Source organism: Alosa alosa, chromosome 22 (genome assembly GCF_017589495.1).
Source record: "Alosa alosa isolate M-15738 ecotype Scorff River chromosome 22, AALO_Geno_1.1, whole genome shotgun sequence".
In the NCBI taxonomy this organism is placed as follows: Eukaryota; Metazoa; Chordata; class Actinopteri; order Clupeiformes; family Clupeidae; genus Alosa; species Alosa alosa.
This window is the reverse complement of record NC_063210.1, coordinates 4705001-4731967: the sequence shown is the minus strand read 5'-3', so window position 1 is coordinate 4731967 and position 26967 is coordinate 4705001. Positions and strand designations below refer to the sequence as shown.

Here is a 26967-nt window from a genome sequence, read left to right as displayed (position 1 = left end):
GCAGTAAATGCAATATGCAATCTACTCAAAATTGTACTGCATCAGAATGCAATTAGGCTATGCAATATTAGCAATCATAGTGTTGGAACAGGATACAATAACAACATTGTTTTCATATGGGCATGGGGAAAATATTCAACTATTTTGTTACATAAACAAAAAAGGTAGGCTAATAGAAACAACAATAATACAAATGTCTTGAGATTCAAAATAACTACAGGTTAACTCATTTGCAGCTGTGCTGTTGTAAAGGACTTTTACTGTGAAATGATGACCAAATCCTGACCTGGAAATGATTATGAGCGTTCTTCTTCCCGTAATGTTTATGGCCATATATAGGTCGTTTGAATAAACAAGAGAGATTAATTTAGTCTTTGTAAGGTTTTTAAGCAATGCCGCCTCGTACTTGTGGTATTTACATATCTCAAATTCGGCCCTGTGTATGCTATTTGGTGCAAATCTAATCTGATGCGTGCAGCAACGCCCCACGAACTGCCACCTTGTAAAGGAAACGACAGCCAGTTAGCTAGCCTCTGTTTACAATTTTGTGGAAGAGAATAATTCGTGTCCTGCCGTGCGAAACTGTGACTTTTTATATCTCAGAAGTATGGCGGAGTTACACGTTGTGGAGCCAAGTGGGACTGGCATCTTAGAACAATCAGAACACCGTGAAATTCGCGGCTCGGTAAGGCTCCCCTCGCCCACTCTCTTGATTCCCCCTCGGAGCGGCATGTCCAGTCCAGGGGTGTCCAGTTCCAGAGCAGTGTTTGGGTTTCCCATGAAGAGTAGCCCTACTTCTCCGTCAGATCAGTCAGAGAAACCGGGGTCCCGATGGGTCAGGCTTAATGTCGGTGGAACCTACTTTGTCACTACAAAACAGACATTGTGTAGAGAACCTAAATCGTTCCTCTCTCGATTATGCCAAGACGATCCAGATTTGGACTCTGACAAGGTAAGTTTGAGAGCCAGCTTTCCTGTTGAGTTTCTAGTACAACTAATTTTACAAGTATACATGGCGAATTGTATTTGAATGGGCATGTTACTCCGTGCCTCTGGAAATATGTTGGCAACTTAAACACTGCCTAATTTAATTCAATTAATATTTTCACATTGGTGTAAATAATGCAACTGTTCTTTAATGTATGCATGGACCTGTGAGGTATACCTTATGTTCCACAACTTATAATACTCCCAAACTCCCATGCAGTGTGTGTCCAGTAGCCTGTAAAAAAAACTAGGCCTAAGGAGAAACCAATAATTGATGGGAATGGTGTGGGTAAATGGCTCTACTGTCTACTGAACACTGCTATCCTCTCTCCATTTAGGATGAGACAGGAGCCTACCTAATAGACAGGGACCCAACATACTTTGGCCCCATCTTGAATTACCTACGGCACGGAAAGCTGATCATCAACAAGAACCTGGCGGAGGAAGGTGAGCCCAGTGATCCGGTGCTGTAACTATACTCCCCAGATAAACACGGGCCTGTGTGACGATAAGTAGCGGGGGGCAGGCAAATGACTGTAATTACTGGCAGCCGTGGTGGGTTTACCTTAGGTAACTCACCTGAGAGCTTGAGGGGAGTGTCTAAGCTGTAGCGGTGGCTCTTGCAGGTGTGCTGGAGGAGGCCGAGTTCTATAACATTGCATCCCTGGTGAGACTGGTCAAGGAGAGGATACGAGACAACGAGAACAGGACGTCACAGGTGCACAGCAGGCTATTCTTGTTCCTCACAGGGTATTTTTGGTACCGGTATGACTGATATTTTATGGGTATTTATGACAATGAGATCAGTCTAGTTAGTGAATTAGTGTGTGGTAGTGGGCTGGAAAAGTGTTAGATTTTGTTTTCAAATAACCATTTTTATTTGCCTCAGTTACTGTTTGTTTGTTTTACTTAGTTGAAATTATTCATTGTAATTTGGTGAGTGATTTTAAAGATATTCAACAGTGAGTCACTAGATGTAGTCACGTTTTTGCTGTCGTATGAATATTTCATTCAATCCTGTCACTGTGTGTGTGTGTGTGTGTGTGTGTGTGTGTGTGTGTGTGTGGCCACTGGTTGGCTTTTTCTCAGGGCCCCGTGAAGCATGTGTACAGGGTGCTGCAGTGTCAAGAGGAAGAGCTGACTCAGATGGTCTCCACCATGTCAGACGGCTGGAAGTTTGAACAGGTAAGGGTCCCCCTCATCACAGAATGTCCTTTGCCAAAAGGGCACATCCCTCTGTCGACCTCTGACCTGGGTAGTGCTGTGGCAGGCGGAGAGGTAAACTAGATTACCTAGTAATGATCTCACATGTCCTCACTCTCTGGGGCCTCATTCTAACAGTGCAAGTGAAAGAAGAGCATCTACATCATAGCATTACAATTGAAGAATTGAGTGAAATGAGTTCAGTGAGAGTGAAAATGTGAGGATGATCAAGTCAGACATTGGAGATTTGAAATTATGAAAACATCTATTGTCAGCATATATCAATTGACCATAAAGAATGTTTAAATCAAGAAAATTCTTTAAGGCAAACAAGTTATATTAAAATTATACTGAGTTAATATTTTACTTTAAGTATCAAAGAGTAGACTACAATGATTACACATTTTTTTTAAATACACATCACAGTTGAAAATGCTGGTTTAAACAGGTGCCTTCTACGTCTGAAGTTAAATGAACCTGGGCCTCAGTCAGAGATTACATGTTTTTTAGGTATAATGCAGTCATTTGTCACTGTCGCTATGGATCATGTGATTGGAAATCAACAGATGGGAGGTAGAATGTGTCGCTGAACTTCAAATTCATTGTGTGGGACTGAGAAGTTATCAGTAAAAGAAAAGGATTGAGAGGTGTCCTTCACGTGTGGACCTTAAGACTTCACTTGGGTCAGGGAGGCTGCATGGAGTATTTAATTGTGTTTTGAATGACAATGATGGCCAAGTGATCTAAGGAAATTGCTGTTTACACCTTGCAATAATAATCCGTAAAAAATGCGTGTGTATTATTTTCTTCGCTTAAAATGAAACTCAACAAAATAAGATTGTGTGAGTTTTATGCAGGGCTCCAACCCCCTCCATGCAGAAGGAATTATAATGTCAAATATGGCTACTTTCATGGCTGTAGACTGAGGAAATCTGCTGTGGAGTGAGGTCAGACAACATGGCAATTCCACTGCAGAGTATAATCAGGCAGTGTGATGCCAGACATTGTTGTTTAAATCATAGTTGCTGTGTATAGCTGGTGTAGATTGCACTTTGTTGGCATCTGCTGGTTGAGTCACTACATTGGAAATGAATGTAAGAGTGAAAACCGTGAGATTAGATCTTGTTTCTCTGATGTCTTAAGCATGAAACTATCGTTCATCTGGAACACCCAAGTATTTGTGATGACGGCGCATATACAGACTTTCGCTTGTTCTTTTCTCTGGGCGAGTGTTTTTCCTTTTTTTCTTCTCTCTCTCTCTCTCTCTCTCTCTCTCTCTCTCTCTCTCTCTCTTTCCTTCTTCACTTTACACGTCTGCAAATGTGTCCTTCCCTTTTCCCAGCTCATAAGCATCGGCTCATCCTACAACTATGGCAACGAGGACCAGGCAGAGTTCCTGTGTGTGGTGTCGCGCGAACTCAATAACTCTACCAATGGCATTGTCATCGAACCTACGGAGAAGGCTAAGGTGAGCTCACACATGGACACATGGGCATTGTGGTGGTGGGGGGGGCTTTATAATCTGTGGCTAAAGCTGCAGCCCATGATTATAATCCTTCACACATTTCATCAAATTCAGTGGAATTCTAAAAATGAAAAATAAGACTGCTTGTGCACAGTCCCGACTGGAAATGGGGAAATAAACAAAGTGCTTTGGATCACTACTGCAGCCAGCAACACATTTCTTCATGAGGGGAATTTGATTGACCATTGAGCTCAGATATCAACAACCTTTCTTCAGAATCGAGGACTGATTGAATCTAGTTTACCAAGAGTGAGACGTGGTGGTGAAAGGGTGATAAACTGTGAAAGACAAAACAAAAGTGATCTTATTTGCTCCCTCAGTAGAGACTGTGTTCTGCCTGCGATCTGATTCATGCATCTTGCATTCCATCAACCAAGGGAGACTTTATGCACTGTATTTGGACTGAATTTGACTGTTTACTTACCTTTCCTTGTACAGATTCTCCAAGAGAGGGGCTCTCGGATGTGAGGAGAGACGTGTAGGCACCCCCCCCCCCCACCACCATCACGTTGCCCCTCTGGTGGGCCATTAGTTCTCCCTGCCTCCATGCATGCCCTAAGGCCTCCTCTACACCCTCCCTCCCCCTTACATGCATACTTTCACACACACACACACACACACACACACACGTCCACCCCCTTGTGCCTTTCCGTGGTGGGGCTGAGCTATGCCCCCCCTCTCTGCAGTGCTGCAACATCTGCTGACATTAGTTACCACCACCATCAGCACTAAACACCACTAAGCGCACACGTATGTACACACATACTCATGTACACACACACACACACACACACATGTACATGCACGCAAACATATGTATTCACAGGCAGATATCCTCCACACACGCGCACGCACACACACACACACACAGACAAACAAACAAACAAACGTTGATCGATATGTGACCGCTAGCTGAATCCATCTCAGTCCAAGCAAAGTACATAAAACGGTTCCAGTACAAAGGTTACGTATCGTTTGTATCACAAGCTACACGGCTTCACTCTCACCAGACATGACAAAGTGGATATAACTGACATATTCTACCACCACTTCCTCTGGTGTCGAGTGTGGCCCTGTGTGTGTGTGTGTGTGTGTGTGTGTGTGTGTGTGTGTGTGTGTGCGTGCGTGTGTGTCTGGGATGGAGGACGAACATGTGATACATGTGTTAATATAGCGAGTGCCCTTCACCCCTTGCCTCTACTCTCCACTGCCATTCCCTTCCTCCACCCCCGCACCCCCTTTTTCACCAACACCGTTACGTCCTCCTGAGGACGGGCATGGACACGGATGACCGACTGCCCCACACACTAGCCAACACACAGCCGTCTGTCCCACAGACGAAAAGGCTTTCGAGGGACTTTTACTTCTTTACTTCGCCCTGGAAAAAGAAAACCCACCAAGGAGGAGATGCCTCCTTGTCGGCGGTCCCTCCTTGTGCTGCTGGACACTCTTCAACGTCGACCATGAAAAAGAGAGAGCGGAAGAAAACAAGAAGGAAGCGTCTCATGTTTCTCCTTCACTCAGGTCAGCATCAGACGTCTCCAGTGACGACGTCGTCCGCTTAAAAAAACACATCACCCCTGGACATTTCAGTATGGCACTGAGTGAATCACACGGAAACAACCGGAAAAACAAAAATATGTGCAATTGTGAGGCATGTGAGATTTATTATAACAAGAAAATGATATTATTGATAATAACACATAAATATACATACAGTGTAAAAGATTGAATGCAACGTAACTGTTGATATCTGTACCATAGTGGTCATATTAATGTGTATCAAAATGAGTTATTCTATGTATAGTGGGAGAACAGGCAGCGTATCCCCGCACACCCAACAGTTACTCATGAAGGTGTGAGTTTGTCTTGTATCTCTCGTCGACACATTCTGTGACAAAAAATAAGCTTCTTCAACCTTGTGGCACCTTTCATCTTGCCTTGTTTACCCAGTCATTTTAAGCCTGTTTTTAGATGTGAAGATATGAATATTTTGGTTCTCGACATATCGTTTCTCACCTAGCAGAGGAGTTCTCACCGTTATCCCTGTCGTTTGATCCTGCTCCAGGTTTCTCTTGTTTCTGTTTGTACTGAAACCCCCCATTGTCTTATTTTCTTGTGCCGTTTTTACACAGAACTGAAATGTCATGGCCTGAACAGGGGATCTCTTTATAGGAAGTCTATGTCCATACTAGAACAAAACCAGTTCAGGCTGAAGTGGCCCCTGAAGCTGGAAAGCAGGTTATAATATAATAATAATCTGCACACATATCATTTCACTTAACTCACCCCCACTATCAGGCTTCTTCAAGGCCACTCTGGTCTGCAGAACAGTGGACTGAGACGTCATACCATTTCATATGTTTTTGGGATCGTTTCAATTCCCGTGTTTTCAGTCAGTGAAGCGGCCGATGGGTTGTATCCGATAGCACCAAAATGAAACTTGGACTTGTCTGTTATTGTTCAGTCACACTCTTTGTTTTTTGGTTTTCAGCTCTCCGTAGTTCTTTTGGTATCAGATTTCAGGTTTGTTGATGTTTTCTCTCCTCCTGTGTAGAGTGTTTGTGTAGGGGTGACAGGGAGTGCAGTGTTTTTGGCTGAACTGTAGGGTTCTGTGTCAGTGCCCTGACGTCTGTGTGTGTGTGTGTGTGTGTGCATTTTTGCGTGCGTGCATGCATATTTGTTTGTCCAGTGTTGTGCCTTTGGCCCAGCGTTGTGCACAGTTTACTTCCCTTATTGTCCAAGCAGAGAGGGCTCTTGTGTTAAAGCGCATGGGGACTGAGGTCCCCTGGATCGTATACAATATGATGGGATGGCCACAGCCCACCTGTTTGCCCTTGTTTCTGTGTGTTTAGTCAAGATGGTCAGATCTTTTTGCCACTGTTACTGACTCCTATTCTGTGTTCCCCCTTGAACACTCTAACCCCCCCACCCCCACTCACCTCCTGCATGTTAAGGCTTTCACTGCCCCCTTCTCTCTGTTTAGTATGGGAAGATATGCATAATCATTCAAGGCTAGTGTTTCCTAGCACCACACATTCAGGCCTGAAACAACTGAAAAAAGACCATCTCCTTGTAAAGAAATATTAATGGCTCTTGCCCTGTATCTACGCAACATCTGACATACTCTTGAATGCAGAGCAAGGCCACTGACAGTACCTGTACTAGGCGTCTGACAGATGCCATTGAGTACTGTGTTTTTATTTGGTTTGTTTTGTGCCACACAGTAAGACATGGAGCATTTACAAACATCACTGAGCACCGACATGTCTTTAAAATCCCCCTCCACCTCTCCCTCCACCTCCACCCCCCCACCCCACGTTTAAGTTGTTTGATGTTAAACAAAAAGATGTCAAGGCAAAAAAGTACTGTTTTCTCTGTGATGAACGTAATTATAATATGTACTATCTTACAAACTCTGGGGATTTATAAAAAAAAAACAGTAATGATCTAATATTTGGCACGAGAACCCTGAGAGCATGCATTGTGTTAGAGAATCTAATGTTGTGTTCTGGGATATGTGTGGCCTTTGTATCACTGTCAAGTCTAAATGGTGCATGGAATAAGACCGATGCTGGAAAAGCAAGACCTGGTGTTAAATGTGGAATTGCTCTGCAACTCTTGTCCCCTAAAAAAAGCCTTTCTCCAAATCCTTTGTTAGTCCAGTCCAGTTAATTATACAACACATGCTGGCTTCTGAAGGCTAATAGCTATCACAGTCCTGGTTGAAGTTTTGCCCTCATGGTGATGGGATGTAGACACTGGATGTCTTGTGTGGCATCTAGTGACATGTTGTGGACAGGGGCGGTAGGTCATTGCTGTGACATTTAAATGTTTGACTGATCAAAATCCATTCATAGAATAGAAGAGGGAATGATTTGGAGTCTGCCACAGGATTTGTCAGTAACATCTGCATGCTTTTATATACATACTCTCTCCCAACAAGCATTGCGAACATAAGTGAGAATTCATTAAATACAGTTGTTTTGAGCGTGTTGAGTTTTGATCAGTATTGATGTCAAATGTGAATTCTGTCCGTTTGGAGACCGTGGAGTTCAGTGTTGCAGAGCCGACTAGTCTCGGTGAGATTGTCCTTTCATTTTTTTTTCTTTTCAATTTGTCTTCTGATGATACTTTTAACGTTAAGATGGCAACTACAACAATATCAAAGTCTGATTTTTATCATAAACTGTGTTTGTGTTTTAAAAATGTGAGTGCCTCTTCATTCAGCATTGAGTAGGGGTTCTCAAACTTTTGTGGGCCGGGGACCCCTCATGGAGTGGAAAATTCTCCAAGGACCCCTCATAATCGCAACACATAAAACTTGTTAATCATGTAGTTGTATAGCCTTTTTTTCTGTTAGATGCTAATGTTATATGTATGTATATGTATGCTAATACCACAATAGTCATGTTCGCAAACTTTGACACTAGGATTTTTTTTAAAGGATTGTTGTTTCTTTGTCAAATGTAGGCCTATTGTGTTGAACACATAGTGTTTGGCGGTTAATTAATAGTAAAGTGTTTTGACGTATTGATGTAACGTATCAGCAGATCAATTGGGCAAATACTGATACTGTAGCATTTTTTCGCCATATAAGACAATTTCATATTTTGTAGCAAACTTTGTCAGGGACCCCCTGACAATGTGCTCCTGACCCCACTTTGAGAACCAATGGAGTAGACAGTGTAGGTATATGGCCTACGTTTCAACATTTTTGACACTATCGAGACATACATATTTATATTTTATACATATATTTTTTTTCCTTTATTTAACAAGGGGGGTCATATTGAGACTATAGTCTCTTTTTCAAATGGTCCTTGGCCAAGAAAGGCAACACTGTAAGTAAAAAGAGAAACTTCATCTACAAAAGACAAACAATGAACCAACAACAAACAAACAATGCACACATAAACAGCAGCAAACACCAGTTGGTAGACAAAGAACACAAAAAAGCAACAAACATGAGTACACCACAATTACATAACATTATGACACTACCACACAAATCACGCCACATTATACAGCAACATAAAGCACAACACAACACCTAACAAGGACAAAAATTGAACACGGCGAGAAAAAAATAAAACACAAGAATATAACATTACACAATATAACATATAACAAGACATCACAACAAGCAAAAGCCACAAACAGTAAAAACAAGAGATAAGAACAGTAGCCTTACACTTAATTACACATAACTGAAGGTCTCTGAGGCATAGGCCTACCATTTAAACTCATTTAATGAGATAAAAGTGCTTATAGCTTCAACTGTTTCTGTAGAGCATTCCAGGTTTGAAGGGGCATTATAGCGGAAGGCGACTTTACCAAATTCAGACATTACGGCAATGCGGTGTAATAAAAACTAGATGTACCGCATAGCGGTACAAAATATGACCGCCGCTCAGTCCTGTACATCCATTCCGCGAAAATAAATCACACTTCAATTTGTCTCCATATTTTACTCCATCCCCCACTCTTGAAACTTTTGTGTATGCTTGTTTGGCATGCCTGAGTGTGTGTGTGCGGCTGCACAGAAAGTAGCCTACTGGTGCTGAAAAGGTGAATAGATTGTAGAATAGCCAAAGAAGATGTAGCATTGTTATAAAACCTTTAAAATCTCTAAACAATCACAAGTAGGGCAGTTCATCACAGTTCATCCATTGCAACTGGATTGATGAAAGGTCACTTACACCTGTAGGCTACATTGTATTTGGGAAAAGCAAAAGGTATCAGCATAATGTTATTTATTTATTTATTTATTATGTATTTATAAACAAAAACATCTCTGTCAGTTCCATGCCGTTTTCAACAGCTATCAAAAACAAAGGTCATTTTTGGATGGATGGATTTTTGTGAATGTTTCTTCTTCTACATAAGATTTTAGTCATCTTTAGTTCATGTAATACTTTATTGTCAATGCACAAATTAAGTAACAGTAGTCTGAAACGTTATTGTTAATGCACAAATTAAGTAACAGTAGTCTGAAACGAAATGCTGTTTTACATCTAACCAGTGGTGCAAATAACTGACATGTCCAAATGGGCCTTGATGAAATGCGCCGCTAGACTGTTCATACACATTTTAACGGGCCAAAGTTGAAGAGCTTTTGTCCGCTATTGTTCGTGCAAATATAGGCTGATTCATGTTCCCTTGCATTGTGTAACTGAGGTCCATGGCTAGTTTGGCTTTCATCAGACCAAGCTCAATCTTTTAAGAAATCAAAAATAAATAGCGGGCAGATCAGGCTGGGTTCACCCAGCCTAGTCCATTGGCACCGATATTGTTTAATTTTCAGATTGAGATATACACGCCTGGCTATTCTAAATGCAAAAATGCATTAGGGAGTTATGACAAAACTGTAACTAACAAACTAGATCCTAATAGAAAGCTGTTAGCTTCCCTAAGCTACAGGTAGGATTATAAGGTAGGCCTATTTACAACATAAATTGTCAATAGGCTATGCTGGCTTGCACAAATAAAATCTCCTTTGGAAACCAATGGCTTACGATGTACAGTATCAAGCGGACTTAAACTGCCATATCGCGGGCGAAAAAGTTGTAATAACATTCACGCAGCTCCATGAGTCAAGGAAAGCGAATGAAGTAGCCACTTCTAAATGGGACCCACTACACAGTAGCTAGTAGGTGTGTTGCTAAAAGCAGCCATAATGAAATGAAGGTGTCATTGTTTGGATACTTCACACACACGTGCTTTTTAATTTCACAGACTACAACTACCAAGCTGGAATCAAAGCACATCGATTCCCCTCTCACACCCTGCACGCACTTAAAACAAAATAAACAGGCGCCTCAGTCTCACGCGACGTATAGGCAAAACTGTATCAGACCCGGTGTAACGTTGGTAAATCTTCCATTGCACAGAATGATTTTGTAGCACGTGCAATAAATGACAGTCGGAAGATACAAACAGTGCTGCTATCAATTTGCTTGGTATAACCGCATTTATAGTTTTCTACAAATGCAATCAATCAAATGGGCCTCCATCACTCAACCAACGCTAACGGTAACATTACCTAGGTCCTTATTGATATTACAAGATTAACGTACCTGCAGTAAAAACCAAGCATGTCCGATAAACATCCTCAGATTGATTTCGGCTTCAAGAAGAAATGGGAATTACACTTCATGTGAACATCGTCCTGTCCTTATTAGATGTTCGCTGCGGTAAATTACAGTCCTTGTAGGAAGTGTCCATTGTTTTTCCCCAACCCACTTTTAACTTCCAACAAAATTACGTCTCACTGCAACGATCGCCCATCTAGTGGACAAACGACTACTTATCGCCAATACTGAAAATGCAGCCATGATGATGATGATGAATATTTATTTTGGCTTTCTTTTGATCCTACTGAATTTGTAATTATGTATCGGCCGTTCTAATACCGATAGTATGTGGGTGCCTGTGTGTGTGCATGTTTATATGTGTGCAACGCCATTTACAGGCCAATGAGTGTACAGTCACTAAATGTACACATAACCTAATTTTTATAGACCCCCCCATGGATGAAATTCTACGAAACTTGGCATACCCCCAGAGAATGCCAGGTCAATCATACACATAAAATTTGGTGCAGTTCTGAACATCTTAACTGAAGATAGGGGCGATTAAAGCAGAATAATATTGCATTTTCATTTTTTACCAGGGGGGGTGCAAATCACAAATGAGTGATTATGAGCCAGGTTGATGTGGGCCCTTGAGACCAACATACCATAAAAGAGAACTGTGTCTGCCCTACCCTCCTTTCGGGGGGTCCAGTCCAGCGGGGGGGCTGCAGATCAAAACGAAAAATGACGGTTCCATGCTATCCATGTGGGGGTACATGCCCACCAAGTTTTGTGTACCCCGGTCTTTCAGTGTCCCGGGAATCCTTGTTGGTGTACATCACTAAAAGTACACATAAGTTATTTTATTGTAGGGCCCCCATTGACTGAAAGTACACAAAACTTGGCATGCATTCGGAGGGTGTCATAATGATCCTACACTTTTAATTTCGTGCAGTTTTGACCTTGTCAGCCAGAGATATTGTGATGAAAACACCTAATTTTTTTGCTTTTTAATTTTTAACTAGGTGGCGCTATACATGAAATAAGTGGTAATGGGATGGGTTGACATGCCCCCTTAAGACCAACATACAAAAAAAAGGTGGACCTCCTAGGCCCTACGGTTCTCGAGATATTCACAGAAAACTGTCTCCGGCCACCTACAGGCCAGTTGGTGTATAATAACATAAATTAATTTATTGTGTGGCCCCCCATGAACGGAATTCCACAAAACTTGGCGTGCATACAGAGGGTGTCATAATAATCCTACACTTCCAATTTCGTGCAGTTTTGACTATGTTAGGTCACAGATACCTTCAATTACACCACCTCATTTTTTACTTTTTGTGTTTAACTAGGTGGCGCTATACATGAAATGAGTGGTTATGGAATGGGTTGACATGGCCCCTTGAGATTAACATACAAAAAAAAAATGGTCCTCCTAAACCCTACGGTTTTCGAGATATTCACAGAAAACTGTATCTGCCCTACCCTCCTTTCGGGGGTCCAATTCAGCGGGGGGGCTACAGATCAAAACGAAAACGATGGTTCCATGCTATCCATGTGGGGTTACATGTCCACCAAGTTTCGTGTACCCCGGTCTTTCAGTGTCCCGGGAATCATTGACGGAAATTTGGGCATGCGAAAAAAAAAAAAAAAAAAATTCGCTGCGCGGCGGTCATAATAATGGTATAGGCTAGACCTAAGATTGTACCTATTGTTTTCTACTGGAGTTAAAACTGATAAATAAGAGGGCAACAATCCTATCACTGGGCCCATAAAATTAGATATCCTGAAGGTAGAAAAATGTCCCAATAGTTTAATGATTTGTATTTTAAATGCACTGATTGTTTTCAGTTCTTGTAGAATCACGACATTTAGCCTAGATATTGCCTGAACTTAGTCTACAGGTGATTAAACCTGTCGGTCGGGTGCGGCGAGTATGCTGGAGGTTTAACACCCTCAAGACTTTCTGCAATGGTCCAGTCTTATTTGGGCGACTGCTCTGTACCGACATACCAGGGCTGGTTTAAACGCCCGGGGCTACAGTTACAGTCTCACACAACACAGCCAGATCTTATCGTGTATCTCCGCCCTCCAGATCGGTCAGTTCTCTTCTGAACAACATTTGATTAGAAATGGTCCGCGCACTGAAAATCGCGGATGGGCTAAATACCTAGGGCTACATAACGTTGTTTACCACCTTTTGCATACACCATTTGCGTGTGTTGGCCCTCACGTCCTGTCTCCACCCACTGAGTGCAACATGATCCTCTGGGCTACTAAGACGGACAGTGTGGAGGCGCGAGCGCACCGCAGATGAAGTGGAATGGATAAGTGAGAGAAAGAAATGGCTGTCCAGAGAAATACGCCCATTGAGCAGGGAGGTGAGATATTTTTCCTGTACAGGCTGTGTCGCGCAAGCTTTGTCCATCGTCCCACCAGCGAAATGCGTTTTCTAAGCGGAACCTGAACCGCAATGGTATCAGATCATTGCTACCTCAGCAGACGCGTATTATGAATGTTGGTTGTGTGCATCAAAGAAACTCCTTTGGTCACAAAAATACTTTGAGTATTAGTGTCATTAAAAGTAGTCATACTTGAGGCTATAAGGAACTTAATTCATTGTTTAATCCGTTGTATCCAATTTCGCTTAACAGAAACATCAGGATGTTAAAACAAGCATGAATGCACCTAGCTTTCATCTGTTACGCTTGCGCATAACATTGTGACTGTTTTGTTGTTTTGGCGTCACTCACCTTTTACACGTAGCCGATATTAACACCATGGTCATCCTAAATAATGTTTTTGCTCAAATTCAGTAGGTTGTCCCTGATTAGCCTCCGACTGGTCATAGCGATGCCACATGTATAGCGCATTGAGCTATCCAAGCTAAGTTAAGCCTTTTAACAGTCTTATAACTGAATCAAGCCTATGATAGGAATAAGAGACATCAGTGTTGTTGCAATAGTTGACATCCTTAAATTGATCGGCTTGATTGAAGAATCAGTTGTCACCGTTATCGAATTAACTTTACGTTTCTCATCACATAGGCCTAATTACTGGCAAATTTAACCTAGTTTATGTGCTTTTGTTACCAGTAAGCATATGAATTAATTATTGATGCTGTGTTCATTGTCTTTGTTAGAAATCTTGTGCATTTTGGTGTTTGACTCTTGATCCCGTTAAAATTTCTATTCATTTCTCCATCACTGTAACCATTTGACTGAGTGTATTGCATGTGATGGAGAAAGTGTAGCGGCATTATATTGTTATGTTAAGGGACAGTGTCAGATGGGGGGGTGGGCCACCCCACCAGAGATGTGATAGTTGGGCTTGTCAGCATGAAACAGTATTACTGTTGTAATGAAGTTGTTCTCCATGCAGATCTCGCTTATATGGTGGAAACATTCTAGTTTGCTACTGCTTTACTTGAACATACTCTCTTACTTGTTGCATTGCATCTAAGTATAAGTATATATACTCTTTTGATCCCGTGAGGGAAATTTGGTCTCTGCATTTATCCCAATCCGTGAATTAGTGAAACACACTCAGCACACAGTGAACACACAGTGAGGTGAAGCACACACTAATCCCGGCGCAGTGAGCTGCCTGCACCAACAGCGGCGCTCGGGGAGCAGTGAGGGGTTAGGTGCGTTGCTCAAGGGCACTTCAGCCGCGCCTACTGGTCGGGGTTCGAACCGTCAACCCTCCGAAGCGCAAACCAGTAGGCCACGGCTGCCCCCGTATCTATAAAATTATGTTTCAGATGTTCTAAAAAAAACAAAAGTTATTTTGTCAAATTGTGTAGTTTCACTTCTTTTTTACATAAAAGCTGCTTAAGTTTATATCGAATTGAAAGCTTTAAAATGTATTGTCTTACTTTTCACATGTTATGTTTATGCGCCACTCCTCTCTGAGTCGGTGCCCCCTTGGCCACCCCATCAACATTGTTCTAGAATGCCACTGGTTATATTGCATTCATTCATGTCTTCATTTGTGCGTCTTCCTCCTGACTCCTTGCACTAGACACAGCTGATCAAGAAGGGACTTGTGTGACATGGAATGCTGTAGTCAGCCTGCTTCTCAAGGGCAAACATTGAATGTCACTGCCAAGGCTTTGTCCACAAATCCCAGGAGATGATAATGGACAACAGTGAGAAGGATGAGAGTTCCGACTGCTGCCCTCAGGTAGCCGCTCCGGAGCCTCGGCAAGAGCCGTCTACCCCAGACCCTGGTCCCGGAGAGCCCGCAGAGGCAGAGTGTGAGGAGGGGGATGCGGTGGCACCACAGCCCCCCTCTAACCGACCCCATCCAGTAGCCATCGAGGCACCAGATGGGGGTTGGGGCTGGGTGGTGCTGGTAGCCACTATCATGGTGCTGGCCCTAACACTTGCCTTTCCATCCTGTGTGAGCATCTTCTATACAGACCTGCAGACAGAGTTCCATGCTACCAACAGTGAGACATCCTGGGTGCCTTCCATCATGACTTCCGTTCTCCATGCTGGAGGTGTAGTATATATTTCATATTGCTGAACTCATTCAGAAACATTAAATATTAGGACAATATAGAATCTAATGTTGAAGTTGTTATGTTCACACATTTCTTAGGACATACATATAGTGGAATGCAGCATTGATTGATAATTGTAAATTGTAAGTACATACGTGTTCCTTCACTTGACATTTGTATTTGAGAGCGAATATGGTCTTAATCTGTTTATAGCCTGAGATGCTGAGTAAAGCCCCATTCGCATGGCAAGCGACTTATGACAAGAGACCATATTATGTTTATGTGATAAAGCAATTACAGGGTGAATAACCACTGACGACGTGAAACGTTGTGCAACAAATCAACATTATCTTAACTTGAGGTGACAAGCGATGGACAAATCGCTTTATATCTAGACGGGACAAGTTGTGGTTGAGCGAGGTGTACTTTGTCACCGCATCTATCAAAATTAGAAGCACAACTTGACTTGAAATGTCAGCTGCACTCAGTTTCGAAACTTCCTAAAAGAGGAAGTTTTGCCTCCCCTTGTAGCCTCTTATCAAACTTTGAATCGGCAATACAGCCTGGTACAGTTGTGTCAGGAAACAATTTGTGTGAGTGTTTTGTACGCTAATAGGCAGAAGAGTAATTGTGTCGAATACACAACATACTCAGTGTTGTGCAAGCCGTGCGTGTTCAGACATGAGCAAGGATATCTGTCTTTATGTGCAGGAGGTCTATGTGGTTCTTCATGTTGCACATGTGCAAGCTTTTGGTACTGAAAGTGTGGCGAGTTGCTCTGTGAGAGGCTGTGGGAGCATTAAGAGTTGAGTACACACTGAGGTCTTCACGTCAGGTTATGAGGGCCAGCATCTGTTCATGTTTGTTCTTGCGATAAGTGAGGTATCGAGGTATGCGTAAGGCCTACAACACATGGATGAAAACAGATCCTCCGAAAGCCCCTAGTATACTGAAGAGTCACGTTACGTTTTAGTAGTGTGGGAAACCGTGAGTACAAATCCATAACCCAACAATGGATATCAAGTGATTTTGCCCTATGGACTGTTCCAATAGGAATACACAAACCAACACATTGTTTAAGGGTGGTATTTGCAAAAGCAAAGAAGGCTCCAGGATTATGGCGGTAATCAGGGTCATAAAATGGCTTTAAGCCATTTTCAGCGCTGTGCGAGGATGTTTTAAAGGAAAAGCTCTGTGTGGAGTCAGTTCTGGGCCACATATGGTTATGTCAATGTATAGAACGGTCTGGAAAAGCACACTTATGTTGCTCTGGTCATGTGTATGTCTACTGTATATGTGTGGAGCTTTAAAGATTTTCTCTCAAATGTCCACGTGTGAGTGGATTTTGTCTCTAATATCTTTGTGTGTGTGTGTGTGTGTGTGTTTTTGTTAATCCTTCAGGTCCCTTCTGCAGTATGCTGGTGGAGCGGTTTGGTTGCAGGGCCACAGTGATGTTTGGGGGAGTGATGAGTGGGCTGGGCATGATTTTCAGCTCTTTCACAAACTCTATGGAGGAGCTCTACATCACTGCAGGGGTCATTACAGGTCAGAGGTCTCGGTCTCGCTCTCTCTCTCTCTCACACACACACACACACACACAAACAAACTCACACACACAAACTCACTCACACTCACATGGGCTTGCATGGTCTCATTTGGAAAATCCACATTGTCCGGTATATAATACCATCTTTTTGTGGTATAGTGGGATTTTGTTACCCTCAAGAAAATGTTCCAAAACTATTCTGAAGACATTATCGATAATTACAAGAATTAAAGCTGCAGTTGTCAAGTCTGACAGGTTGAGGGGACTTAGCCAAAATTTTGAATGTTTACAACTCTCATGCCCCTCCCCCACACTGTGATTGACAGTCAGATCTCACACAGCCCTGCTCTGATTGGACCAAAAGAACCGGGAGCTGTTCATTTTTGCAAAACAAATAACATGCTCTAGGTGGAGGTAGAAGTGCGGATTTTTTTCTAAAATCGGCTCATTTATGTAGTTCTGTCAGAGCATAGTGTCGGTTTCAGTAAATATGATCAAAAAAATCTTGCCAACTGCAGCTTTAACAGTAAAATAACACATTGAGGGCCAGATGTACTACGCTTTTGCGCCCACTTCAGGCGTATTTGTTTCGCAATATGCGTGTAAAATCATTGCGAGGTATGTACAAACAGGCCGCAATGATGTAAAAGCGCAAACTGCCTGTCGCAGGAGCTGAAAGTGGCAGATTGCGTTTGTCATGTCATGCATATGCATTCATGGGAGGATCCAGGGGAAAGTGGGAGTTTAGCTTAAAAAGATGGGAGGGGAAGAGTAAAGAGCGCCTAATTATGTATTCCGCGGTACAAAGACTGCTCCTGAAAGCGCACGTCTATTCTGCGCCTAAATACTTCCGCCTTGTAAAAGCAGGTGTTAATACAAATTGCAGTTCAATGCGTCTATAAAAGAACCTTTCAAAGCCAACAGAATCGCTATTTAGAGCACCAGTTTTTGTGGTGAAAGTATTTGTACTACCAAAAGCAACCTTAACTTTCGTTGGCCTTTCGAATATCTTACTTTCTCTTTCACGTCATTCACTTAAACTTTCCTACTTGCTAGATTTGACCAATCTTCCATAGCCTACGTGCACAAGTAGTTTGAGTAGAACTACTGATCTTCATTATCTCCCTGCTTGTTTACATCTTATCATGTATGGTATTATTTCATGATCGCTAAACATTTTATTCTTTTTAATGTTGTCATCAGTTAACTTCATTCAACTGCGCTTGTATGTAGGCGCTGCCATTCAGTTGTGGACGTTCGTAAATTGCGTTTATGGCCGGAGAAAGGCGCAGTTTACACTAAGGATTGAACGATTGATAAATACAAAGGAAACTTGGGTCTGACAGCGTTCGCAATCTGTGGTGTGTCCATGACGCTGATAACGTTACGTTCGCAAATGTACGTACATCTGGCCCTGAGTAATAATTTCAAATGATCGGCAAAGAGCAATGTCACTTAATGAGCAAAGGGTTTTGTGCATGAACTAGAGCTATCATGTAGCGTATGGAAGCATCAAGCTAATCATATTAAATTAGCCAGTAATTTTGCCCTGTTATTAAATCAGCTTTATTTAGACTTTGTAACATTATTTATTATAATACAGGTATTTAATATTAATTTAAAAACATAATATGATCTCCTGATACTATAATTGCTTTACTATAATGGATGTAATGAATAACCTGATAGGACCTCAGACCTATAAGTTCTTAAGCAACCCTGCAGCAATATGGTTTCCTGACTCTCGGACTCCCCTGGCTTCCCTCTCCCCAGGTCTGGGCTTCTGTTTCAGTTTTCAGCCTGCGGTCACCATCCTGGGTCAGTATTTTGTGCGCCGCCGGCCCTTCGTCAACGCCATGTCCTCCACTGGAACAGCGCTGGGCTTGACCGTGCTGCCCTTCCTGGGCCACTACCTCCACAGCCAGTACGGCTGGCGCGGCAGCTTCCTGATCCTGGGGGCCGTGCTGCTCAACTGCTGTGTCTGTGGGGCTGCCATGAGGCCCCTGAGGAGGCTGCCCGCCGGGGCCACGGCTCCTCCTCCCGCGCTCAACGGCAGCGCGGACCCCTCCAGGAAGCAGAGTAGCGAGGCACGGCCGTGCTGGAAGAGCGCGGTGGCGACGCTGCACAAGAACATGGCCTTCGACCTGTTCTGCAGCAACCTGCGCTTCCGCATGTTCTCGCTGGGCATCACGTGGATGATGCTGGGCTTTGTGGTGCCGCTGGTGTACATGGTGCCTTACGCCACCACCTCGGGCATGGAGCAAAGCCGCGCCGCCCTGCTGCTCTCCATCCTGGGCCTCATCAACATATTCATACGCCCGCCCATTGGCCTGCTCTTCAACATGCCCTGGTTTAAAGGTAGGACCTGTGTGTGTGTGTGTGTGTGTGTGTGTGTGTGTGTGTGTAGGGAGGGAGGGAGGGAGGGAGGGAGAGGAGAAAGAGGGCAATGTACTTTTAATGCCTTCTCACCTGCTCATGATTTCTTAATCGCTGACATACGGTGAGAGAGCGCTTTTATGTGCGTGTGTGTTGACTCAGACTCAGTACAATCCATAATCATATTTGCTTGCCATATCTTTTATTTCTTCAAAGCAGTTCACCTTTGAGCTAGATGACTGTAAACCAGCACAAATAGACTTTCACTCGTACAAGCTGGAGTCAAGAAAGGGCTTGCTAATGTCATCGTGACACAGCACACACACACACACACGCTCACACACTCTCTCTCCTGACACACCTAACCTTGCCCCCCTCTCTGCCCCACACTCTTCCATCAGGTCGCCACATTTACGTGTTTAGCGCCGCCCTGCTGGTGAACGGCCTGAGCAACTGTATCTGCTGCGTGGGCCCGACCTTCAACGTGCTGCTGGTCTACGTGCTGACCTACGGCGTGTCCATGGCGGTGGTGGGCTCGCTGCTGTTCACCGTGCTCATGGACACGGTGGAGATGAGGCGCTTCCAGTCGGCGCTCGGGCTCCTGTCCGTCATGGAGAGCGTCACGCTGCTCATCGGCCCACCACTGGCTGGTACGGTGTGTGCGTGTCTGTGCGTGTCTGTGCGTGTGTGTGCGTGTGTGTGCGCATGTGTGTGTGTGTGTGTGATTGATCTGTCTTCCTCTATATGATGCACATAATTATCATGCTAATCTTGTTTTCTCAATGTTATCCTCCCCACCGGCTGGTTGGGAAACTCATTTGTGTTTTGCAATCTCCCTGAAGGCCCATGACTGCTGTTCTTGCGCAAGTCTCTCCTTCATTAGAGATACATAAGCAGACCCAACCTGATGCATCTTTGATATGGATTACTCAATGCTGGCATTATCTCCAACTCCCCACTTAGTGCACCATCTGGTCGGGGAAATAAGATAGGCGTGCGTAGGATTTCTAGAAAACATCTAACCCAGGATGATTAAAGACTTAGGAAGTACTGTATGTCTAGGGGCCAAGATATGCTGACTCCATGGTGACCCATTGTTACAAGTCCGTCATGTGTGCTGAGTTGGATCACACCACACCTGTGCCACCCCCCCTGGGGTTCTGTCTGCGGGATGGGAGGTGGGAAAAACAGATTGTTTGGCTAGCAGGGTGGGGCGTGAAGTGGAGCAAAGTGTCCCTATTGTCTTCGGCACAGATTTACATTTAGTGCTTCCTCTGAAAGGCTAATGACAAGAATGGGAGGAGATTGTAATAGGTCACATTCTTGTGCATGAACTTCTTTTTCAGTTTTTTTCAGTTGTTCTGTTTGTACGTCAAATTTAAAGGGCTTTCAAAAAAAAAAAAACATGTACTGAAAATGAGAAAAAAATTTACTGTTTGATGCAAGCCGTATTTCGTACTTCCTTCAATAAAATAAATATATATATAAAAAGATAAAGATTTTTAAGGGCTTTCAGTCACTTTAGATGAGGTATTGTATGTAATGTAATGTATTTTAGACGGGACCAGATGTAAAGGATATTTTTAGCCAAGAATTTTACGCAAGTCGTTCAGATCTGGGTGGTTGCAGCCTCTCAGCATATTGTCATGCAGAAATGGTCAGGCATGAATGGCCAGGCAACTGAAGTGAGCAGTACTGACAATGCATCTGCAAGTTCCTGGAAGCCCATGAAAATTAATTTAGAAGACCATTTGCATTAATATTATTAATATCGGTATCGGTTTAGGAGGAGGACTCTGCAGGGAGTTTATAGGAAATTCTTTTTAAAATGTTTTTAAAATTTCCCAAACCAAAATTGTGGCCCATTATATTATATATCCTACAGAGTTGTGTACATGTTGTCTTGGAGCATATCATTTTTTCTGATTACCATTTCCATTTCCTGAACATGAAGACGTGACTTCCTGTTGTTTTTGTTGAAGGCATCCTAGTGGACCGAATGGGCCTCTACACATGGGTCTTCTTCGCCTGCAGTATCACAGTGGTGACATCTGCGCTCTTCCTCATGCTGTCATTCTACTGGCTGGACCGCAGGGATGCCAAGTGCAAGCTGGAGCAACAGGCACCCCCCAACGGTCACCCGCCAAAGCCCTGCGTCACCCTGGTCCCGGAGTGCCAGTACCGCAGCGTGCCCACAGAGGGTGACAGAGACAAAGGTGCTGCTGAGTCCCAGACGGACGGGGTCTAGGTCACCCATCTGTGTGAGTGGACCTGATCCTGTGCCTGACCCAACACTCCTGAACACACCCGCGCTGCAGATATAGCCAAGTTGTACATGGGTTTGTGTTGGTCCACAGTTTTTTACTGTGACGCAAGATGTGCTTTGAAGTTAGGATTCGGGAGCTTTACTTGTTTCAATCAGCCTTAATTGATTATCTGTTGATGGCCTCAAAGCCATGTTGTATTCACTCATATGACTTTCTCCATCTGCCACTGACATGGGTGTTATTGCACAGCCATCTGGCAGTCGAATGACTCTCAACAGCAGAACCAAAATGCCTTTTAGACTAGGCTCCCTCAAAGCTGGCAAGCACTGTGCCAACAGGTAGGAAATAACTTAGCTATGTTACATTTTCGCAGGATGTACTGTTCACAGAGATCATGGAAATGGACTTCTGTTTTACAGTGTACGGGTATGCATGGTGAACATACTGTAGAAACCATATGATATTTTAGAATGTTCAGATGGAATTTGACAACACAAGCTGTGATACTGACGGACCATAAGAAAACGCCAGTGTGTTAAAAGCATGCTACATATATACATGCTGTGAATTCAGTCTCAAGCCAAATTAAGAATTTTTGGGACTATCAGTGTCGCATTCACTATCCACACTACAATGACATACTACTAACCATAACACAATGACACATCCATACTACTATCACTGAATGAAGCTTTCAAGCCAAAGCTGTATGGTGCCTTTAACCTGCTGTGATGGAAGGACCAGGCATGTATCTGTGTCCACATGCAGCATGTGTGCATTAGTGCACAACTGATGTTCTTAGGTATGAGCTACACCAGGCGCGTAACTGAAGCGTTCTGTTCGCGTAGCGTCTGCTGCAACAATTAGCTGCCACTATGATCAATGGAAGTAGCTACACCAGACGTGATGGCGGCTTGTACGTTCAAAAAAAATATATCAGTCTTTTAAAATGGATTTTACGCGTCGCGAACGGAACGCTTCAGTTAGGCGCCTGGTGTAGCTCATACCTTAGTGTGCATTAGTGCACAACTGATGTTCTTTGTGTGCATTAGTGCACAACTGATGTTCTTTGATTGCAGTTTATCTTTCTTCAGAAGCTTCCATACAAGTTCTCTTCTGAACTTAAATTACACGTCCTATCAGTATGATATATTAATCTATGTCTCTCTGTCTTTGCCTATCTGCCGACCAATTAGTGTGTTCCTCTATCTGCCCCTCAGTCTGTTTAAATATCTCTCTGTAATTCTCACTTAACAACTGTATGAGTAAGTGACTGTTCCTTCTTAAGCTTTTGCTGCACTGAACACCAGCAATGTCCTTATTGTCTGCTACAGGCTGTATACTGCTGATACATGTCTGTAAGATGCTTAACGTTTCACTACTGTCTGAATGTGTTTCTTTTGTACCAGAGGAAGTGCTAATATGGCCTTTCTAGACAGGCCTTGCTGTTATTCATCACTTTTAAAGGGATGGATCACCCAATGCTATAACTGAATGCTATGGAAGTAGTTAGAGATTGGGAGGAGAGAGGTAATTATTTAAAGCCTCAAAAGTTGACAATATGTATTTTTTTTCTCTCAACCAGTGAGGATCTTTACATGGAAATGCTCCAGAAGTATTTTTCAAGTTACATAGAGAATAGAGCTATAGATGTATTCCAATCATATACTGATCATTTTGGTCACTGCTTCAGGTTTTGTAATAAGCCAGTATATTTGTGGCACTTCAGCCATATTCTTTGCCATAAAATGTTTATAATATGAACTTGTTATATTTAGAGATGGCCATTGTATAAATTGCTGGATATAATATAAAATAGAATGTATTTATAACAAATAAATGTTAAATGCTTTAAAAATATGACTATGTTTTTAAATGGAATAAGTACCGGTAAACCTGTCCTTAAAGGTCCACTGTATATTTTTGGGGTTGAGTTGGCACAGCGTCATGGGTCATGTATAGGCATGCTTTGCCTGCCAGTGTTTGTTAAAAGGGCAATGGATGAATAGTTGCCATTTGTGAGTCACGCACTTTACACCCCTTCCATGGAACTGCAGTCAGTGCCAGTGGCCCAGTGGAAGGATTTATGGATTCAATCTCTTAGATATATCAAAGGGCAGTTCCAGCTTTATGGATGTGACAATTGGACTCATATTGGTAAACAAAATGCCTTAGAGTGGGGCAAAATTAGTATCAGTGAATTAATTTGCATAACTTTTAATGTAACCTCTGTCCTCTGAATACTGAGAAATCCTCAAATTTCATATAATCAATTTCATCCTAAGAATACAAGACATTTTATCAGCGTTATGGATGTGACATGAAATGGACACACTTTTGTGAGCGATTACAGGTTTTCTACAAACTCTGTGAATTTTGAAGGAAACTGCCGAAACTATGATATATGTAGCATGAAGGAGACTTGAATGAACACAAAAAGTGTGTTTTGAAACTATCGTCATTTTCAAGTAATGCATTATGTAGGAAAAAACTGGCGTTATGGATGTGACTGTTTCCGCGTTATGGATGTGGCGTGTCTGAACCAGTCCTCGACAAAACTACATAAAACACATAATAAAGTAGTGAATTTTGATATGAAACAATTGAAATAGTAATCATGAAAAACTAGCGATGAAATTATTGCTTCCTCAGTGCCCACTAAGATCCACAGGAAGAATCAGGACAACAAGTCATTTAAAAATATTAAAAATATATATATTTTTTTTTTTACCGTCATCAATTTTGGTCAGTGATTCCCAGGTTACTCAAACACCAGGGAACATGAAACTTGGCCACTCCCCTAAATAACTAGCCCTACCTGAACCGTTGCACCCAAGATGACAAAATATTTATGGTATGTTAGTCTCAAGAGCCTACATCAACCTAACCCATACCCACTCATTTGTGATTTGCACACATAAAGTACATGCACGCGCACGTATGCAGACACATAAACACACACACACACACACACACACACACACACACACTCTTATAAACAAAAGCAAACTCACAAATGCACATACTCATTTACATGCACATGAGTTGCAGGATTAGGAGATGGAGACAAATTGACAAGCGTGATTTATTTTTGCGAAGAGAATATGCAGGACTGAAAGGCGGTCCTATTTTGTACCGCTATGCGGTACATCTAGTTTATTGCTGCCGTTACTAATGTTACTCTGTGGGTATTAGCTACAGAGGACCTGACACTTCAAATGCTGGCATATCGCGTCACATTTAAAATTAAACTGTGTTAAGCAGACGTGAGCGGCAGGCTGAACAGATCTGCAACAGAAGGAGGTTGCTATGTTAACTCCAGCTGCAAAGTCAGCCATCTTCACCAGCTAACACGATAATCCAGTTACTGTACAACAACAGTATGACAGTTACAGGAAGATAATCGCTCAGATTTTCGTTATTAGGCCACTTGAAAATAGGCTATGGCTAGGCTAATCACTGGAGGTATTTTAATATTAAGTTTGTTTTGCTAATAGTTAGGCAAGGCCTCCTTGTGGTTTTGATCAACCTAATAATCTTTGAAATGTCAATTGTAGGCCTAAACACTAAGGTGAGATGCGTGAGATGCGAAACTGACATGACACTAGAACAGACGTTTTATCGGCTTTGAGGTATAACAAAGTCTCCAGTCTTGTAAATTCACAGTATGTAACATCCATAATGTCACATCCATAATGCACCATTAAAGGTTTTAAAAGTAAGAAAGGGGCACAATTTGGTCATCACACTTTACATTGATATAAATCAGCTTTGCACAGACACTATGGACATTGTCACATCAACACTGTATGTGTAGCATAAACTTTTCCTATAAAACGTTATGGATGTAACATGGCCATGGAACTTGCTGACTTAAAAACAAAAGCCTTACAAATGCAAGGAGTTGTGCTCTTAAAGGCAAGCTGAGCATAGACATTACTCTACCATTCCCTTGTCAATCTGGAATTTGTCAAATGACACAATTTGTTTGAACCTTGGGTCCATTTATCCACTTTTTAATGTTGTTTCTGTATGGTTGCACACCATATTTATGATGTAAAAAGAGTGTAAATCTCCATCAAATTCAATCAGATCAGTTACAAACAATAAAATATAGACCTAAATGAAGATTTTAACAACAGTTCTATTTGCGTATGCACAACTTTTTTTTTCCATGGTAAGGATGACCTTTGCATGGAATTGCCCCAAACCAACTGTGCAGTGCAACTGGAAAGTTTTCAGCTTTGACGTTTTCCTCATTTCATTATGTTTCAGACTTATCCATCCTTAAATGGATTCAATTATTTTCTTTTCATCAGTCTACACACTATACTCCAATACTCCACAAAAAAAGCAGGTGTTTGGAGTGTTTTGTACATTTAGATCTGCCCGCTCAGCCAAACAGAGTAATCCTGGATGAAGTTGTAGAAGCATCTCAAGGAAGCAGGATGCACCAGAGCTCAGTTGGGTCTGAATACTTATGTGAATGCAATATTTCAGTCATTTTTTTTTTTTTTACAAATTTACAAAACACTCCAAGCACCTGATAGATTGATAAGAAAAAAAAGTAATTGAATCCATTTTAAGATGAGTCTGAAACATGTAACGAAATGTGGAAAACTAGTCTGTTTTTATCCATTCTCACTTCTAGTTCAAAATAATGTAGGCCTGCTTTGGGTGTCTTTCATGGACGACATGTTTGTTTTGTTTTGTGACTGTACATTTTCTGAAAGCAGATGTTTGCATGACATTTGCATTCTGAATTTGCTGACAGGAAATCGAGGAGGAATCTACTCTTCCCTGCATTCTTCTGATGTTTCCTCTCCTGCTGGCGAATACTAAATCCTAAAACAGAATAGATCAACACATGCTTAACTGTTGTCAATGGGTTCTTTTCAAAACGTCTTTCTCTTAAACAGCAACTGTGGTCATAGAACACAATTTTAACTTCACTTATTTCCACTTATTGCTGTTGTTATGTTGCAAATAGCATGAGCGTTTGTTTTTTCACTTCAATCTCAATCATATATCATTCAAAACCACCTGTTTACATTTTTTCTTGGTAATCATTGGGTCCAAGCATGTAGTGAACATTAGGACGTATTGGATCTTGTGCTTGTGTTATACTATCTATATTAGATTTTTTGATTAGAAAATAAATATGACCTGACCTCATATTATGTCATTCACATTTGCACACTTGCTCTTCAGAACAGGTTCGATCTTCTGAGTTTCACATATCCACATAATATCAGTAAATTGGGTCAGTGAATGGGTACTGCTGCATTTTGTGTTTGATGGACTGAAAGAAATGCATACAAAACTAGATGTACCGCAAAACGGTACAAAATATGGCTGCCGCTTAGTCCTGCACTTTCTCTCCGCATTCTCTCCGCAAAAATAAATAATGCTTATCAATTTGTCTCCATCTCCTACACCATCCCCTACTCTTGCAACTTTTGTGTATTTGTGTAAAT

General features: G+C 42.2%; 2 protein-coding genes across 2 annotated transcripts; both read left to right on the top strand.

The window, feature by feature from the left end:
- Window positions 1–302: 302 nt before the first annotated feature.
- Window positions 303–7924, top strand: kctd2 (potassium channel tetramerization domain containing 2). Its single transcript, XM_048233548.1, has 6 exons — window positions 303–952; window positions 1326–1434; window positions 1614–1705; window positions 2077–2172; window positions 3533–3658; window positions 4154–7924. The coding sequence occupies exons 1-6, from the start codon at window positions 608–610 to the stop codon at window positions 4181–4183; spliced, it is 798 nt and encodes a 265-aa protein (XP_048089505.1). The 5' UTR covers window positions 303–607; the 3' UTR covers window positions 4184–7924.
- Window positions 7925–12834: 4910 nt separating this feature from the next.
- On the top strand, window positions 12835–23353 carry slc16a5a (solute carrier family 16 member 5a). The gene is made up of 6 exons (XM_048233610.1): window positions 12835–13175; window positions 14818–15298; window positions 16703–16846; window positions 18621–19205; window positions 19625–19873; window positions 21206–23353. The coding sequence occupies exons 2-6, from the start codon at window positions 14929–14931 to the stop codon at window positions 21469–21471; spliced, it is 1614 nt and encodes a 537-aa protein (XP_048089567.1). The 5' UTR covers window positions 12835–13175; window positions 14818–14928; the 3' UTR covers window positions 21472–23353.
- The last annotated feature ends 3614 nt before the right edge of the window (window positions 23354–26967 follow it).